Here is a 19,485-nt window from a genome sequence, read left to right as displayed (position 1 = left end):
TATGCTGCAATATCTTATGCTGCTCTATGCCTTGAAGGTGGCCAGCACAAGATCGAGACTCAGGCCTGGCTCAGATTCTTGAAATATTGGATTAAAATCTGTTTCTTTTCACCCAAGGACATCTTATTCCAAGCGCTCTTGGCAGATAGTCTGTTCCCAAAAGGCCTTGCCCTATTTCTTAAGAAAATCAAGACCCTGGGGCTGTCACCAGACTTACTGGGCTCAATACCCCCCTCCAGGGTGTTTCCAACAATCAAAAAAAGGGTTTTGGATATAGAGGGGCAATCTCTGCACAGCGCTGCCCAAAGAGTCTGCTCTCCACTCCATTTTCAGTTGCCCCTCAGCTATGGCTGTAGACCGAGCTATCTCTATCACTTAGAACAGCCACAAGAACGATGGGCTTTTACCCTTGCCAGATGCAATATAGTACCATCGAACATAGTGCAGGGCAGGTACAAGGGTTTACCAATAGAACTGAGACTTTGCCCGTGTGGTCAGGGAGTGGTTGAATCCCTGCAGCACATGCTATTTTACTGTACTCTGTACAAGGATATTCGCCTGTCCCATCTGTGCGCTTTTCTCTCCTCCCATTCCGGATGGGATGATATGAGGAAAATGCAGCATCTTCTAAGTGGCAATATTAAGGAACTTACCAACTGCCAGATACGTATATGCCATCATGCAGAGACGTCGTAGCACGGTCTCGCAGAATGAAGAGCCCTAAATATGCTCTTGGCTGGCTCTTCCTACCCGTTACCCAGTGAACATTTTAGTTGTATGTTATTGTATTTGTCTGTTTTACTGTACTCAGTATGCCAATAAAGGTTTCTGACTGACTGACTGACTGACTTAACGCATCCATTGGTAAGCATGGTATTAGATGCATTTCTGGGCCTGGTCTCTCTCACACAGGAGCTTATGCTTCTTAAAATTGTGATTGTCATTGATAGGTTTCTAAAATCTACTGCACAACTGAGGAAACATTTTCAGCAGAGTATCTGTGAAGATTCTCAGTCATCCAGGTGGGGTTATCTGGAAGTTTAGTCATGGTAACTGGACTTCTTTCTTATTAGGTTGAAATATTTCACTACTCATCCAAGGAGCTTCTTCAGCAGTGATGTGGGTTTTCTAGAAAACGTAGGACTGAACAATTTTTCAGTGCTCTAAATTTTTTTCTGTTTTAGCATGTTTGGTTTAAATGTTATATTCAAACATATTCAATATTTAAGTGGAAATTATTTTGTTAGTATTTTTATAATACAGTGGGGTCTCGACTTAAGTAATTAATCCGTATTGGAAGGCAGTCTGCAAGTCGAAAAGTTCGTAGGTCGAATGTGCATTTCCCATAGAAATGCATTGAAAACCATTTAATCCGTATCTGCTCTTTCCGGACCATAGAAACTAATGGGAAGCTGCTATTCTGCCTTCTACCACTAGATGGGGATATACAGTATTTTTTATTTTTTCTTAGGTCAAGAAGAGTTCAGGAACGGAGGGGGGAGGCAAGGAATGGAGGGGGGGAGGCAGGGAACAGTGTTAAAAGCACTTTTGAAATTTTTAGCCCAGTCTTTGCAACCCAGCACATTTAAGCACAGACCCACAGGAAAAAAATACCCCCAAAAACTAAAACACTGCAAGCCCAGGGGCTGCAAAAAAACAAAACAAACACAAACATAACCCCACCAGCCCAATCCCACCCTGCAAAAGACAAAAAAAAAAAAGTTTTAAAGAAGCAAAAAGCAGAACCTTACCTGCACCCCCACTGCCAGAAGGCCTCCTGGATTCTAACCCCCGCTGCCGGGCCAAGGCTCTGGCCACCGAGCCTGGCCACCCCCGCTGCCTTTCTCCTCCTCCGCTGCCAAAACCGCCATCAGGCGCAGCGCTGCAGGAGACGCCGCGCGGTGAAGGAGAGAGGCCGGATCGGCTCCTGCCTTTCTTCCCCGCCACCCGGCTTCTCCCAAAGGGTTGCCCCAATGGTGGTTTCAGCAGCGGAGAAGCCGGGCGGGGGGGGGGAGAACGGCGGGAGCCGATCAGGGCTTTTTCCCCCACCGGGCAGCTTTGCAGCTTCTCTGCTGCTCCTCCTGCGGTGGCCACGCAGACCCCAGCATGCCTAAAGTCATCAGCACAGGCGAGGGCTGGCCGGCATCGATTACCGCCGCGCCGAAGAGGCCCTGGGCGGCTTCCCCTTAGCGATGACAGAAGCCAGGGAGAACTCGCCTGCAAATAGCCCCGGCTTGCAAGGAACGGCCAGCCCAGCTTCCGGCTGCATGTAAGAGCCCCGGCGATGGGGGAAATCCATCGGGCGCTGAGCAGGGGGGAGGGGTGGGTTCCCACCGATGGCTAGGGAGTCTCTCCTTAATAGGTTTCCCCGGCTGGGGAGCAAGACCTTCTCACCGCCGCTGCTGCGCTGCCCTTCGCTTGCTCTGGTTGGGCTTTCCCATCGCCTCCCTTTTCCAAACCGTTGGTGCGAAAGAGCGAAAGAAGCAGCCTCTTCGCCACCAACGGTTTGAATTTCCCGCCCTTTTCCCCTGCCTTTTCAGTCCGTACGTCGAAGCTCTGGCCGCAAGTCGATCCGAAATTTTGCAGCTGGAGCTGTACGTACGTCGAAAAGTACGCAAGTCGGACCGTTCGTAGGTCGAGACCCCACTGTAAAGAGAAAAACACAAGAGCCATCAAACCAAGAAAACAACACCGAACTAAAGAAGAAAAACAGCCACCCAAAAATAAAGTACTTCTGCCATACATCAAAGGGGTCATGGACCGCATGGGGAAACTTTTGAAAAAACACAACCTACAAACAGTATTCAAGCCCACCACAAAAATACAACAAATGTTATGGTCAGCAAAGGACAGAAGGGACCCCCTCAACACTGCAGGAGTATACCGGATACAGTGGACCCTCGACTTACAGACGGCTCGACTTGCAGACTTTTCAAGTTACAGACTTCTCTGGCTGCAAAATTTAGATTCGACTTGCAGCCAGAGAATCGACTTACAGACCAGAAAAAAACCAAAATGGAATAAAAATACAGTGGTGCCTCGCTTAACGAGCGCACCGTACAACGACGAAATCGCATAGCGATCCCTTTTTTGGGATCGCTAATGCGATCGCTCAACAACGTTTAGATAGGGCGAAAGTCGCTTTGCGAAGATCGGCAAGCGTTTCACTTACCGATCTTCGCAAAACGAAGCCCCACGATCAGCTGTTTGGCGGACAAAATGGCCGCCGGAAGCCCCAAAATGGTCACGCGCAGCGTTTTCGCGCCCTCACCTCGCTTAACGAGGGCACAAAAATGGCTGCCGGCCATAGGAAGCATCGCTGAACGGTGAGTTTTCAGCCCATTTGGAACGCATTAAACGATGTTTAATGCGTTCCAATGGGTTTTTTTGATCCGTTCAGCGATGTTTCACTATAGCGAAGGTTAATCCGGAACGGATTAACCTCGCTATACGAGGCACCACTGTAGAATAAAAACCACTGGTTATGGGATTAATCGGTTTTCAGTGCATTGTAGGTCAATGGAGATTCAACTTACAGACTTTTCGACTTGCAGCCACCATTCCAATACGGATTAATTCCTTATGTAGAGGGTCCACTGTACCTTGCAGTTGTGGCCAGGTATATATTGGAACCACAAAATGAAGCATCCACACCAGAATCAAAGAACATGAGAGACACTGCAGACTAAAACAACCAGAAAAATCTGCAGTAGCTGAACATGTCCTTAAACAAACTGGACATGAAATTCTATTTCAAAATACTGAAATACTGGACAACACCAGCAATCATTATGTCAGACTGCACAGGGAAGCCATTGAAATCCACAAGCACCAGCAGAACTTCAACAAAAAAGAGGAAAGTGTCAAGCTCAACAAAACTTGGTTCCCAGCTCTCAAAAAAATACAGCGTGCAAAAGGTCAACAAATTCTACCCAGCCACAAGGACAGGGGATCACTACACACAAAAGACCAGCTAATGACACCCATCAAACACAGTGACAGATAATCTCTTCTCCTTAGCACAACAATACACCCACAACAAGACACACTAATCACCCATCTACAGAAAAAGACAAAAGCCTATCTCATAGCCATAAATACAGCACTCCCAAGCCAACTACACCAGAGCACACTCTCCTCTGAAGATGCCGGCTACAGAGACCGGCGAAACGCTAGGAAGAACAACCTTCAGAACACGACCAAAGAGCCCGAAAAACCCACAACAACCATTAGATCCTGGCCATGAAAGCCTTCGCGAATACAAAAGCATACTTCCCTTAGATTTAATGAAAAATGACTAGAAATAACACATTTTGAGGATACATAGCTAAAGATGGCCGAACCTGATATAGCAACAATACATTTATTTTGCTAAGTTATAATTTCAACGTCATTCATTCATTATATCCAATAGTTTTCAGTTCCATTTCAAACTGAAAATATCAGTAAAATTAGTGTGAGCCAGGAGGCAAGTCAGGGTCACCGTTCGCTGGAGCGCCTTCCATTCCCACCAAGGAGACAGAGAAAGGAGGGGAATATAGTGGTGCCCGGCTTGATGACGATAATGCGTTCCAGCAAAATCGCTGTTAAGTGAAATCGTTGTCAAGCAGAAAAAAACCCCTTTGAAATGCATTGGAAACTGGTCAATGCATTCCAATGGGGGAAATACCTGCTCGTCCAGCAAAGATCCTCCATAGGGGAAGCCATTTTGCAGGGCACCACTGTATTACTCCTGATGACTGCAGAGAAAGCCCCAGAGGAGTCCCTCCAGGAGGCAGAAGAGCAGGAATTATCCCAGGGCTTGAGGGGGATGGGAGTAAAGGAAGAGCCGTTAAAATAGACAGGAAAAGAAGGCAGAGAGAAGGAAGAGATAGAAGCGGGTAAGGGGAAGTGTTAGAGAGAGGTTGGGAATGGATCTGGTTGCAAGATCCTTGGACCCAAAAGTGGGAGAGAATGAAGATGCCTAGAGAAGAGGCTGACCGTAGGAGAAGGGCGGTGATTCCTCCCAGACCATCTTACTGGGGAGAAGCAGAAGCTAGGGAGTGGAGGAAGATGTTAAGAGAAGAGAAAGAGTAGAACAAGAGAGAAGGGAGAGGAGTGAATGGTGAACACTGGAGATGATGAAGAAGGTAGACTGGAGAAGGCCTGGGAGGCGTTCAAACCCGGAGGATAACCCAAGCGCGAGGATGTCCTTGGAGACACGTCCATGCCCGTTGCCTGTATAGACGGGAACGACAATGAAGGAAGCCCCTTCCCACCACATTGGAAGAAAGAGAAAGAGACTATGTGCCATTTCAAGACAATGGTTTATTTGTCAGTCCAAAAATAAATGTTCCATCGTTACTAATGCAAATGGTGTCTTGAGAAGTTATTAGCAAAAAGGAAGAATCCTGAGATTGTCACATCAAACCCTCACAATTAGCGGAACATTTTATTTTACTAAAAGTTGGGTGTGAGTCAGTGGGCATAGGTTACTTATTCCATTGTGTTTTGACTATTTGTCCTTGTGACTGACTGAGAAGCTAAGGATTTTGCAAAATGGACATAAGCTTAGCAGTGTGTTCACGTGTTAATCTATTCCTCTTTTTTGTCTTTACTGAGCTAAAAGCCTTGTTTATTTTATTTAATTTTATTTTTACATTTAAGTTTATTTTACCCTGCCTTTCTCCTTAAAAGGCCCTAAGTCGGCTTCCAGGTAATTTCACAAGGTGGGATGCTTAGAATCTTTATGGCAATCCTGGGCAACAGTTGGGTATTGCAGTATCCTTCCTTTCTTCCATGTGAATGTGAGAGGAGTAAAAATGTTGTGGAACATTTTCCACAGAAAAATATATCATCAAAATATTAACTCTGTTTTGCCAATTTTTTAATAAACACTGAAGACCATCATTTCTTCCTTTGTTTACAATACAATCTGTACAAATGTGGACATTTCCTTCACTGAGCATACAGATCACCCAATCCCAAATATATTTGCTTTGTCTCCTTTTAAGGAGAATGGGGAGTGGTAAAACTATAATAAACAAACAAACAAACAAACTGTTCAGATGTAAACTGCAGTGCTAAAGCTTTCAGACAAGCAAACATCACACAATTCTTCTTTCTACCTTGGAGCTTGAAGAGGGGAAAGATATCTTCCTTGTTGCAGTATACTCCAAAGGAAAAGACAACAGAGCTACTGGATAGGTTTGCCACCTCTTTTCAATTCCAAGCTGTGAAGGAGTGATAGCAGAGAGTGTGCGGTCCCCTGCTAGTGAAGGACAAAGAGAGGGGAAGGACGTAGAGAACAGGTAAGGATGAGAGGATTCAAAGGAAAATGCGACCACGAAGACAGAGAAACAAAATGGGAAGTCTGAAGTCAGCTTAGTGGAGGAGAGAGAAGGCGCGAAAGGGGTGGAGCAGGAGTTGTCGGTCTGGGAGGAAAGTATAAATACCCAAGGAGAGCACCGTTTTGAGGTAGAAGTAGAGCTGTGGAAGAGAAAGAGAGAGATCGAACGGCTAAGGGAGTACGAGCGGGTTAAGACCCAAGAGTTGTTGAGGGACTTCCCAAACCTAAAACTAGGAGGGCTGCTTCCCGACCCACCCTCGCAGGAAGGGAAGGAGTTAAGATCCGAGCCCCTTGAATGGTCTGTAGTCATTTTCGCTAAGAACAAGGGAAGGGGCAAGCAAGTTATCTGACCTGATGCTTGACACAACACTCCGCCACTAGAAGGTGACTGGGCAAGGCACCCATGTTGCGGCACCATTTGTGCGGTGTGGAGCGCGCCCCTACAGAAGCCGATGGATGTGGAGAGATTTGGCCCTGCACCCCTCTGAGTTTGGTTGGTGAGAGGACTGATTATGTATTGGATAGTTACGGCTTGTTGCCAGAGTTGAGTTTCTTTGATCCCTTTTCTAATAAGGTTGAACCACTTGTACCTAATAAAGATGAAGTTGTTAAAGTTAAGAAGACGACTCCTGTGGTACTTCCTGCCCAAAATTGAAGCTGAACCCATTGACACAAGCCAAAGACGTAGATGGTGCTCTTTCATTATAGTTCAATCACTCACCATGGAAAGGATGACAACTGTTCAAAGCTGACTAATCATATTATTATGGACTGCAGAATGTGGCTCTTTATCAATAATATAAAGACCAGCAGCCTCTAATTGCCAAAAATCACCACCAGCTTTCCACTGGCAGATTTGGGACCACTGGCAGCAATTTTTTTTATTTTGGTGACTCAACCCCTGCCCTCTTGAGGTTACCAAAGGCTTCCTCAGATCAAAAGTGAGCCCTAGGGAGCACTGGAACTAAAAGCATGGGGAAGAGGAAGCATTTAATTCATTTTAATTAAATTTTATGTGCAAAAGTTGATATCATCAGCTTCCACTACAAAGAATTACACTAACAAGATTTTTGCCATTGTATATAGAATTAAATAGCACAACTATAAGAAGTTTTGCTCTCATACCAACTCAGAACTACTCACAAAGTATACTGCTTTCTTCAGAAAGGTGACACCAAAGCATTTACTCCTAAGGTACACCAAGCCAAATAAGGAGAGAGATATAAAGGCCCTTTCCTTTAACTCAGGAGTGAGCAACCGCAGCAGATCTAGGATCAATCCTCTCGGGCTGTAGATTCTCCCCAAATGATGAAATAACAAAACCAACAGGTATCTTAAGATGCTATTCACTGCATAGGGGCTGCCCCATTACTCCTGGAGCCTTCACCTCTTTTTTTGGCAGGAGATAGGGAAGTTCTGCCCAGGACTGTGTTCCACAAAATGTCTTTAGAGGGCTACTTTATTTTGCCTGCCCATGCTTTACTGCTGGGTCTCATTTGTCATAAAACATGACATTGATCAGAACAAACCTTCTTTTTTGTTCTGATCAATGTCATCTTTTATTTATTTCTCTGCTTGAATTCCCTAAAAGAGACAAGGATACTAGAAGTCTCAAAATATCACTACACAAATCTTCCATTTCCAAGGAATCTTAACAATATTTTCACTTCATCCCAATTTTACAAGGAATATACAATGTGGTTTCATTGGCCCATTCTTTTTATAGGTCACGGGCATAGTGAGGAACATACGTCCTCAACATTCACATTTGCAGACATAGGTACATAAGGGGGATGCACTCCATCACACGGTTTTGAAATATTTTGAAGATTACAGATTGATTTTTAAGGACATCTAGCAATTTCAGGCAATAATGAAGTGTGTGTATTCTACCATCAAGTTTGAAGCTTTGATTTTAATCAAAGAACTCAAAAGATTTGTCCATTTTCAATGGAAATCTATGACTCCCTTTTTGCTGAAAATGCACAATCCACAGAAACTTCTTCCATATTTATTTTATGTTTGACATAATATGTTTGACATAGATGTTAAATGTAGCAATTGTGGGAGAAAGTTTACATTTTATCACTGAAAAAAGCAGGGTCCTCAGCAAAAGAATAACTAATGCAACAAATAACAGCAAGGGAAGCAGAGGGCATAAGAAGCTTTACATCAGTGCTTGAAAATTGATTTGGAAAGCATTTTTGTCCCAGAAACAGTGCAGTTATTCCTAAACCAAACTTCCAAATTAATTAATTTAGGCTGCAATCTTACCCCAACTTCCCTGGGAATAAGACTCATTTAGATCAATATACCTGAGATACCTCTGAGAAGACAAGCAGAGGACTGCTAGGTTCTGTATCTGGGAACCACGGCTCATTACAATGCACCAGCTCATTACAATGAAACAGAGTCATGGAAAACTACATCAATCATCACATTCTTGTACATTACACAACTCCAGTTTGTTTCAGTGCAGTCCATTTATGTAAAGGTCTCATTGTCTGAATGCTACAATACTGGTCTTTACCTAATAGGATGAAACTAAGTACTGTACCAGCTTGCATTCTGAGCTAAGAAGAGTGGGAATATGAGCATTAATACTATGAAAACATATGATAAACATTCAGATATATTCCAGTGTGTCTTTGGGTATCAGTGTCTCCTAATTGTGAAAAGGCTGAGAACTGGGGTCTTACTGTGAAAAGCTGTAATGACATTTGTTTTTTTTTTTAAACTCACTTGTATATATCGAAAGTTATAAACAAAACTTATTACTAAGCCTTAGATGCTCAATGCTTGAAATCCTATTGAAAAATACAGACTAAACACTATCACTGCTTCACATGCTGCTAGCAACTGCAGAAGCAAGATCAAAATAAAGTTTAATTCCTTTACAGATATAAATTACATTAGATTCCAGAAAAGATATAGAAGAATTGGCTTACCTAGATGTTTATAATGATGATTATGAGCTTGCAACAAAATTTTTACTCGATCCAGCGGTGCAATGGTTGTTTTGGCACAACATCCTGCAACACCTTTCATACAAACAGAAAATGATCACGGTTTACTAGTTGCTAAATGCCATGACCATGTCAAATATTCAGCAAAAGCAAAGTTCAACCCACACCTAGTAAGCATGACCTCCCTCACTCAGTGGTTATGATCTTTGTTCACAAAATTGTCCTGCACCCATCTCTGATAAAGTGCAAAGCACACAAAGAACACATTAAAAAAAGTAAGCTACTTGCCAAAGCGTGATACCGTCCATCTCCAGCTGTCTTTCTAGGTTAGCTTCAAGAGTCTGATCGTGCAATATGCAAGACCATAGTGTACTGTCTAATAGCATGAGCTGTTAGACAGTACATCCTCTCTCCCGTAACTTGCAAACAACCAAGTAACCATGCCATGAAATAATTTCATTGCTGGCCTTTGCAAATTTAGGATTGCAAAAGGCATTGGGCCAGGTAAAGCTATATTTTTCTCCAAATTATTTGAAAATTTGACATCACATCCAAGAATTGACAGGATGTTCTCTGACAAGTCCTTATGGGCAAACTAAGAATTGACAAAATGTTCTACAACAAGTCTTTATGAGCAACTAGTCAGGACAACTGAGGGCTGGCTGTGCTGAAATTGGGGCAAATGAAGCTCTGCTGATTCAAGTCACCACCATCATCCCATCCTAAAGAGAGTGGAAATTATTTAGGACTACCTCACTCTGGCCTAACTGTGCTGCCATAATGGCTGTGAGTCTGAGTTGAGAGGGGTTAGGCTGGTGTAATGCAGCTCCTCTCCTTCTCCAACCTATTTTTGCTTTTTCTGCTGGCTAATCTCACCCAGCATAGCAGCAATACTTACGCTGGCAGATCTGAGATGAGGTAGCACAAAGGGGTTGTGCCTGCATAAGAGGCTTCTACCCATTCCAAACCTACTCCAATTGGTGCATCTCTGAGTTTTGACTGTACTGTCTAGTACCTCCTATTTCTCATACAAGGGTAACAAATGTGACCTGCCTTACGTAATTCTCGTAATATTTACCCAGCTAACAGAAATGTAATTCTTTGAGAACTCAACTGCCTTAAAGTACTAAATGAAATGTTATCATGTCATGACTGTTAATATTAATACTCCTATCAGCTAATGGAAACACTCTTAAGAGTTATCATCCTAGATACTCAGCTAGGTGGAAATCAACACTGGACTCCAAGTTTAAAGCCACACAATGCAGAACCAATAATAAACACCCTTCCCATAGCAGAAATATCAGATTCTTTAAAGCTCTCTAATTACATAATTTCTCATCCAAGAAGTTCCATGCCAAATAATATTACGATATTCTAAAAAAATAATATATGTAGTTTCATAAGCTTAATGCAGTTTCATACAATATATTTATGTTGATCTGGACAGGCAGCACTTCAGATAGCTCCTTTGTCTTCTAGGACTTCCAGCAATTGCCTCACCTTTGAAAGGGACTGCGGCATTTCCTAATCTTTCCTCTAAAATATGAAACACTTAAAAATCATTGAATTTGGACATGTGAATTTGAACATGTGAATCAGCTACCACATTAAAAAATTCCTGCTTTTTGCAAATATTGGGCTACCTATATACAGCACTTGTAAATCTGTGCAGAAAACAAAGTTTGCCACCTAAATACAACTGTGCAAGCTTTACAAATTTCAGAATTTTCAGATTATTCACTAGAACATCCTCAGTCAAGGATATGGAAAAGATCTGAGAGATAACTCTTACTGTAAGTTTTAACCATCAATATGCTATTAGTCACATCTGTATAACGTCCTCCCACCTCACATAACCAAGCTTACCTGCTAGACTACAAAGGATCTGAAACCTAACAAGCAGTTCTGAATGTAATATTAGCCTTCCCCCTCCTATGGCTTTACACTCTTCATTTAGATAACACTTGAACTTACTTTCTGCGTGGACTCACTGATCTTCTTGTGTCTGATCTTTGAAAATCAGGAGGATCTTGCCTTTCCTCCCCCACATCTGCTGGTCTGCATATACAGTAGTTTATAAAAATGACTTTAGCCATAAATCAGTAGCTATCTAGAGATCTTAAAATACTCTGCCTGGTTCAAGTTGTAGTAGATGCATTTTTCCCCATCAAGTACAGATATGCCCACGGAGGAACTGGTTTCGAATGGGTACCTTTTGGCCACAGAAGAACCTGGAGGACCCCTAAATGTGTCATTTATTCAGACAGTTCCAGATCATGTTTAGCAAAAGCCAGGGGCAGAACAAGAGTAGATTCTGTCCCCATGGTAAGGAGGGCACAATCCTAAAGTTCGTTTCTGAAGTCATTTTCTTTATGACTGAAGCCTCGTTTCCTCTCTCAGCACAGCCGCGAATGAACAAAAAATTAATCCGTGTCTTTAAGCAGGAGCTGTTCGAATGGAGTGAAGAAGATTTAAAGAAAAGCCGCCGACGCAGGCAGCCGAGTGGGGGAAACTCAACACAAAAGCAGCACAATGCGGAAGTCCCACTCGGAGTTCACATAAAAACGGAGGACTCCGCCTGGCGCCCCAAATCGTCGCCAACTTGGGGCCGCTGCCCAGCCCCAATGGGCACGGAGAGGCAGGCAGGCAAGCAACCCTCACTCCGCACCGTGACGGCGTGCCAAGCCAACAACATGCCCCTTCGCGGCACAAAGGATTGACCCGTATTTACCTCCTGCAACGAAAGAACGGAGCCAGTAGAAATCCCGCCGCGCTGGAGACGAGGGCAACCGCGGGCCAGGGCCCCCCGGCACCGTCGTCACCTCGGTGGCCATGGGGCCGGGCTGGGTCTCTTCCGAGACGCACAACGAGAGGGCAAGAAAAGGAAACCGCAGCGACTCGCCTTTAGGCCGTGCCTAGCGTCTCCCCATGAGGGAGAGCGGGCGGGCGGGCGAGCGGGCCGGGTGTCTCCGCCCAGCGAGGCTCAGAGGCGGAGCTCGGCGCGGATATCCTGGAGGAGAAAGCCGGGAAGAGGAGTCTCCTCAAGGAGCCTCTCCGGCCTGACCCAAGCTTTGGGCATCGTTCGGGCAGAGGTTGCGGCCTTCTGGAGCTGCCCAGCCAGGACAGCGGAGCCGGCTAATAAGGGCGTCGGAGGTTTGCGGGAGAGAGTTGGGTGCGGAGTTGGCCGTGGGGTTTCCTCCCACCGCCGGCCTCCGGTTCCTGCTCCTTCTCGCCTCGCCTCCCCCCCCTCATACTATCTGAAGAGAAACCAGAGTATTCGCCTCCCCCCCCCCCATGAAGTGTCCGACTCTTGCTCTCTGGGCGACGGAGAGGAATCCCAGGCTAGACCTCTCTCGGAGGCTTCGGTGCGGAATGAGGGGAAGCGGGTTTCCGTCTCCATTCCTCCCCCTACTTTTTTTTTCGTGCCTTTACTCCTCCACATCCGCGGGGCCGCCTCCCAAAGCTACAGAACAGGTTGAAATACCACAGGCCGAGTTCTCCTCACCGTTCCCTTGCTAGGGAAAACAAGAGATACTTCCGCCCGTTTTACGAAGAGGCTTTCAACCCTCATTGCTTTCCCCCCATTTGCTTCCACTGCCCTGTTAACATTTCATTGTCATGTTAAAATGTTGTTTAAAAGGTACATGCTGGCCTTGGGGGCGGTGGGGAACCCAAACCTATTGTAGCGTTCACCCTTATTATGACAAGTAGTTATGCATATTCATGTTGCAGGCTAATATTAAGAGGCGGAGCTGAGAGATATGTAATAAAGAGGCGGAGTCCGAGAGTGAACAGTCAGTCAGTGAGAGAAGTGAGATCAGAGTGGAGAGATAGTGTTTTATTTAAAAGACAGTGAAGCTTGGACCTGCATCTTCATCCTTCCATAAGTAACGTTGATTTAGTGATCAGCTGGTGGCAACGGGGTAAAAAAAGGAGGAGGAGTTTGCGTTTGTGTGCTCTGTGTTTGGGAAGTCAGGCAAGGGGCACCAGGGGCGAATGCCACAATTGGTGTCTAGCGGTGGGATATGAAGAAATCCAGTCAAGCCTGAGTTTAAAGAGAAATTTTCTTGAGTTAAGGGTACCTTTTAGACAGAGGTCTGAGGTAAAAGAAGTCTGGTAACCCACTAGAGCTTTTGGGAAAAGCTTAGTGGTGGAGGCTTCTGAACCCAGATCTGGGGGTGTCTAAGATAGGGAACAACTCTTAGATAAAATTCCTGTGTATTTACCTCAAGATTTGAAGACCCAGTGGGCTAGCTTAAAATTCAAGGCTATGAGAGTTTAGGGAGCACTTGTGGAAAAAACATAAACCAGGGGTCAGAGCAGATCTGAGGGAATAGAAAAAAAAGTGTTTGCTTGAAATAGAAATCATTTCAGTGACTGGAAGAAAAAAAAGAAAGACAGGTCCATTATAAAATCAGTATAAAAACACTCCAGAAAAAGTAACTCAGATAAAAATGCCTCCCAAAGGAACTAAAAGACTAGTCATGGTGGAAACTGAGTCTGAAGAGGCACAAAGTTTATTACCTCAGGAAATGGAGGGAAATGGAGACCCTTTAACTCCAGGAGCACAGTTAGAGACTGAGGAAAATGCCTCAGAAAGACCAGGTGTCCTAAGCTCTCAAGAGTTTGAAAAATGAAGGCTACGGTGGGAATTCAAGCTTAAAGAATTGGAAATTAGAGAAAAAGCTGAGCAAGAGGCCAGACAAATGGCATTTGAACAAGAAAATAGACAAAGAGAAATGTAATTAAGACAAAAAGAGATGGATTTTCAAATACGAATGAGACAATTAGAAATAACCTCTAAAAATAACAACAATAATAACAGCTCCCATGAAGGAGGAATTCTGGCTAAAATTGATCTTAAGAAATTTCTCCGTAATAAGAAAGGGGACTGTCCTAGATCTTATCACTTTTGAGTGTGCGTGTTGGGACTCTGATATCAGAGATAGTGAAGGGATGATTGCTCTGAGGTCACTAATCAGTGGAGAATTGCTTGAGATTTATTCTCACATTCCCCTAGAACAGGCTAGAAATTTTGAAGCCTATAGAAAAATGGTATTTTCCAGATATTGCATAAATGCCTAACTTCTCAGGCGAAAATTTCGTGCCCTTACTAAAAGGCCTGAAGAATCATATGCTCAGTTGGTGTCTGTTACACCAGTATCTGGACAAATGGATGACACGTGAAAAAGTTACTTCTCTAGAAGAGATGAAAATTGTGATAGGATTGGAACAATTTTACTATGTTTTACCTGGGGAATTGTGCTATCTAGTTAGGGACAAAAATCCTAAAACTCTAAAAGAAGCTGGTGAACAGGCAGATCATATTAGGGAGTACAAAGACCTCAGATTCTCTGAGGTTAAAGTTAACAAGCTAACCTGGGACAATCATAAGAAATCCTTCGACAAAACCTTTTAACAAACAGTACCACAGTAAAACATCAGGGAATGAAGGCCAGGGTGGTGCCTCATCTAAATTAGCATGGCCTAGTCCTCAGAACGAAATGAACCCTGAGGGAAAGTTTATCAGAACTCCTCAGAATGAGAGAAAGAATTATAAATGTTACAACTGTGATCAGTCTGGACATTTACAGTTTCAGTGTACAAGAAATAAACTTAATACTGGGAAGAATAATAATCAAACTAAAAAGTGTACTATTTAAAACAAGTTAAATCCTCTGAGGGAAGCAGTAACCATAGTCCTGTTTCCATGGCAACCACAGCTTCTACTGATCTTGAGGAGGACATTCCTGAAGCCCCTATAGTACATTGTTATTATATAAAAATAACAATACCCTTCTCAAAAATGCTGGAGAAGAGATATTAGTGGGAGGAAAGAAATACATTGCTCTAAGGGACACCGGATCTCAAATTTCTATAGCCCATTCAGATCTGATAACTAAAGACAACTTAATTCCAGGCAGAACTACAGTGGAGTCTCAACTTACAGTCGGCTCCACTTACGGACTTTTCGACATCCGGATTTCTCCAGCCGCAAGATTTCCAATCAACTTGTGGCCGGAGAATCGACCCACAGACCAGAAGAGGGAGGTGGGGAAAGCACCAAATTCAACGCAGGCTTTCCCAGGGTGGACCGGGCCTACCAGGGGAGGGCTTCCCCCGGTAGGCCCAGTCTACCAAGCTTTCCCGGGCAGTACACTGGGCCTACCATGTCAAAAGTGCATTTGTACTTACACACTCAAAGGGGGGCCAAACATCACCCACTGCAGCAGAATTTGATACATTAGCAGAGGGAGACCTGGAGAGAGAGTCCCTTGAATAATTAAATTAATAGTGGTGCTGAAACTGATCCCATGCTTCTGAAGAATCCCAATAAACATTAATTTGCCCAGGAGCAAAAGGAGGACATTGGCTTGGGGGTTTGCTTTGAAGCAGCCAGAACGCCCACTGTATTGTCTCCTGAATGCCCTGAGAGATTTTACATGTATAAAGACCTTTTCTATAGGGAAACTTTAGCCACCCCATACAGAGGAAAAGCAGAACCCCAAAAGCAATTAGTGGTCCCAAGTAAATACAGGGAGAAAATCATAAATCAAGCTCACAGTAGTTTGTTTGGGGCACACATGGGGATCACACGAACCAAAAGAAGGGTTGCCCAGAATTTATTTTGGCCAGGCATGGATAAACAGATTACTTCTTATTGCAGAACTTGTGATGTCTGTCGGAGATGAGGGACAGGGCAGGACAGGACTAAAGCCAAATTATGTGCTTTGCCAATCATTTCTACCCCATTCCAAAGGCTAGGAATCGATCTGGTGGGCCCTTTGCCCAAAGCCACCAGAAGGGGGCATAAGTACATTCTAACCATTATGGACTTCACCACAAGATATCCTGAGGCAATTCCATTACGTAACATGGAAACTGACACGGTGGCAGATGCCTTAATCAATTATATGACCGATTGGGATTTGCTAGTGAAATACTGATTTGGGAACTAGCTTTACCTCCAGACTAATAAAGAGGTTATGGAAGAGGTTACCCAGATAATCCACCCCCACATCTAATTGATTGCAATGGGCTCCAGAGGATTTTATTAGTTTATATGGCCAGCATTCTTAGTCAATCTGTGGAATTGGGGGGTGGAAGTGCATGCAGGGGGTGGGAGATCTGTCTTTGCAGCCCAAACCACGGACCAGCACCAGGCCATGAACTGGGGGTTGGGGACCTCTGATTTAAAGCATATGTCACTGTAGCCAAGCCAGACATTTCCAGGAATATGCAAACACACTCCTAAGCAGCAGTGAAACCTGGACATCCAGGCTGAGGGACAAATCCACGAGTGCACCTAAGCTGTAAACCTGAGTTATCAGAAACAATGTAACCTGTCTGACAGAGGATGAATCACTATTCTGTCTTGCTAAGATTAAGGTTCAATTTCTTCACCTCCATCTAGTATGTGCTCTAGTCTATTACAAATACTGTACAGTGGTACCTCGCTAGACGATTGCCTTGATGGATGAAAAACTCGCTAGACGAATGGTTCTAGCGAAGGTTTTGGTGCCTCACAGGACGATTGTCCCTATGGCAGTTTTCCGCAAGACAAATGAGGCACCATTCAGGGGCTTAGCAAGGAGAATTTTTGAAGTTTCCGCCCTTTTCTCCTGCCTTCGGTAAGGCTCCGAACATAAAAAGAAAGAAAAAAGAAACCCTTTTTACATTCGGAGCCTTACCGAAGGCAGGAGAAAAGGGCAGAAACTTCAAAAATGTGTCTTGCTAAGACTCTGCAAGCACCCATCGCCGCTCAGAGGGACCTCCATGAGTCCTGGGATTGTGCAAGGGAAGCCCCGGGGGATCCCCAAGGCCAGTGATCGTGGCAAGGGACCCCCCCCCCCCGCCAGTCCTTCGATGGTGTTTCCCCAGCTCCCTACCTGGTAAGTTACTTTTAAAAAAAAATTCCCATAGGAACGCATTAATTAAATTTCATTGCATTTCTATGGGAAACCATGCCTCACAAGATGATTTTTTCGCAAAACGGCATTGACGAATTAACCTCATCTTGCGAGGCACCACTGTACCAGCTACTGGAATTAAATGGAAAGGAGAGAGAGAGTTGGATGTCATCAGCATACTGATGACACTGCACTGCAGACCTCTGGACAACCTCTCCCTTTATTTTCATGTAGATAGCATGGGAGGCAAAACAGAACCCTGAGGGATGCTACAGGCCAAAGCCCATAGTGTTGAACAGGAGTCCCTCATCACTTCTGAGTTTGCCCCTACAGGAAGGACCAGAATCAATTTAAGACAATGCTTCCAAGTCTCATCCAAGTCAGGTGATTGAGAAGGGTACCATGATCAATGATATTGAAAGCCATTGAGAGATGCAGCAGAACCAAAAGGGATGCACTCCCCCAGTCCAGTTGCCAACATCGGTTGTCCATCAAGGTAACCAAAGCAGTCTCATAACCAAGCCTAAAGCCAGATTTAAATATATTTAGATTATTTGTTTCATCCAGCAACCCCTTTAATTGAGATGCCACCACACACTCCAGCACCTTGCCCAAAAATGGATCATTGGAGACTGGGCAATAGTTATTCAATATGTGGGGTCCAGAATGTTTGTTCCCCCAAAAGAGGCATGTCTCTTTTAAGTAGGACAGAATTATGCCTTGAGCCAGAAAGACATTCACTACTTCCTTTATCTATTTGGCTAGTCCTCCCTGAAGTGCTTTTATAAGCCAAGAAGGGCAAGGGTTCCACATATATGTGATGGGTTTCACATCTCCAAGCAGCTTGCTCACATCCTCAGGCTGCACAAACTGGAATGTTTTCATTAACACAGGGCAAGGCTAAAGTAACATCCACAGGATCTGTATCAACGACCGCATCCAAATCAGAGCTGTTCTAGATATTTTGTCTGCAAAATATTGTGCACATTCTTCACAGCAGGCTGTCAAATAGTCCACATTCTCTTGTGAGCCAAGAGATAACAGGCCCTTGACCATGCCAAACAGTGCTGGACAACATGGTGCAGATGCAGTGGTGGCAGAGGAGAAGGCTTTATTTGCTGCCACAAACATGGCACAGTAAGGGTCCCAGTGGATCCTAGCTCATGCTTGGTTGAATTTGTTCTGAGTTTCCCACTATTGTCCCTCTACTCTCTCACTCCTTTAATCACTATCAGCTCCCTAGTAAGCTAAGGAGCTAGTTTGGCTCCACCCTGTGGGAGGGGGTGCTTAGGAGCACTTGGTGTCAATGGCCCTGACCATTTCCCCATTCCATCCAAGACTTCAACAGGATCACCTGCCAAGATGACAGGAAATTCCTCCAAAGTCTATCAGGAAACCATTCAGATCAGTCAGCCTTCTGAGGCAGACCATCTTAATAGGCCCCATCAACCGTGTGGAGACGATGACTTCCTTTGTTTCAATAATGTTGATTTTAACATTTCAGTTTTTGAAATACTGAGCAGTTTTAGCCATATTGTAAATATATACACATTGACAGTATGGAATCCACCTATTGATTATATATATATTTCTGCTTTAGTTTATGCTGCCTTTTTATTCTTATATTGCATTGAAATACTGTAACATTAGTATTTGATGGTTGTGAGCCACCTGGAGGACTATGTTAGTGAGCAGCCTATACAAATGCAAGAAGAAAAGCTCACTCCGACTAATGCTTTTCATTGTGCCCAGTCCTTTTCAGAAAAACAATTCCTACTTCGGGAGCTTTTCTCAGCTACAAATCCACAACAATAAATTCACAGAGCACTTTCAGACTGCACTTTTATTGTGGTATTTGAATGTACCTCTGAGCAAAGGAACCTGGAAAGCTTATTTAATTTGTAGTCCTCTTCTGTTTCCTCATTGGTTCCTTCATTGTTGTTTTTTTTCTGATCAGAAATACAGTAAGTGTATTGAGGGAGGAAATAAAGAATAAAATAGTTGCTCAATGCCTTTTAATTGTGAGCAGGAGAAAACTCCAGTCTAGAAGCAAACTGAAAAAAATAAAGGCACTTTGAGAGTGGCTTCTGAGAGCTGTGATGGGGTCAGATGCCAAGAATCTTTCTCTTTTTCTGTCCTTTTCTACTGGAAAAGTACTTCCTTAAAACAGCACGCTTCTATGGATGTGGGATATGTTTTAAACTTTTACATATACAGTTATTTAGATTAATTACTCCTCTTACCCAAGAGTTCATACTCAGCCACAACTGCATCCTAT

At 44.0% G+C, this 19,485-nt stretch overlaps 1 protein-coding gene across 2 annotated transcripts in view; it reads right to left on the bottom strand.

Annotated features, from left to right (window-relative positions):
• SLC25A16 (solute carrier family 25 member 16) overlaps nucleotides 1-12,261 on the bottom strand; it is a 33,488-nt gene extending 21,227 nt beyond the window's left edge. Inside the window, exons 1-2 of one of the 2 annotated variants that reach the window (XM_020807987.3) lie at nucleotides 12,029-12,261; nucleotides 9,277-9,369 (exon numbers count right to left, since the gene is read on the bottom strand). In XM_020807987.3, coding sequence (XP_020663646.1) covers nucleotides 9,277-9,369; nucleotides 12,029-12,131 — 196 coding nt within the window. In that variant the 5' untranslated portion in view covers nucleotides 12,132-12,261. Of the gene's footprint in view, nucleotides 1-9,276; nucleotides 9,370-11,271; nucleotides 11,876-12,028 lie in introns of those variants that run through there. The other variant, XM_072995206.2, reaches the window with a different exon arrangement.
• Between the last annotated feature and the right edge of the window lie 7,224 nt (nucleotides 12,262-19,485).

Source organism: Pogona vitticeps, chromosome 3 (genome assembly GCF_051106095.1).
Source record: "Pogona vitticeps strain Pit_001003342236 chromosome 3, PviZW2.1, whole genome shotgun sequence".
Classification (NCBI taxonomy): Eukaryota; Metazoa; Chordata; class Lepidosauria; order Squamata; family Agamidae; genus Pogona; species Pogona vitticeps.
Note: the sequence above shows the minus strand (reverse complement) of the source record. Positions and strands in the feature narration are given on the sequence as shown.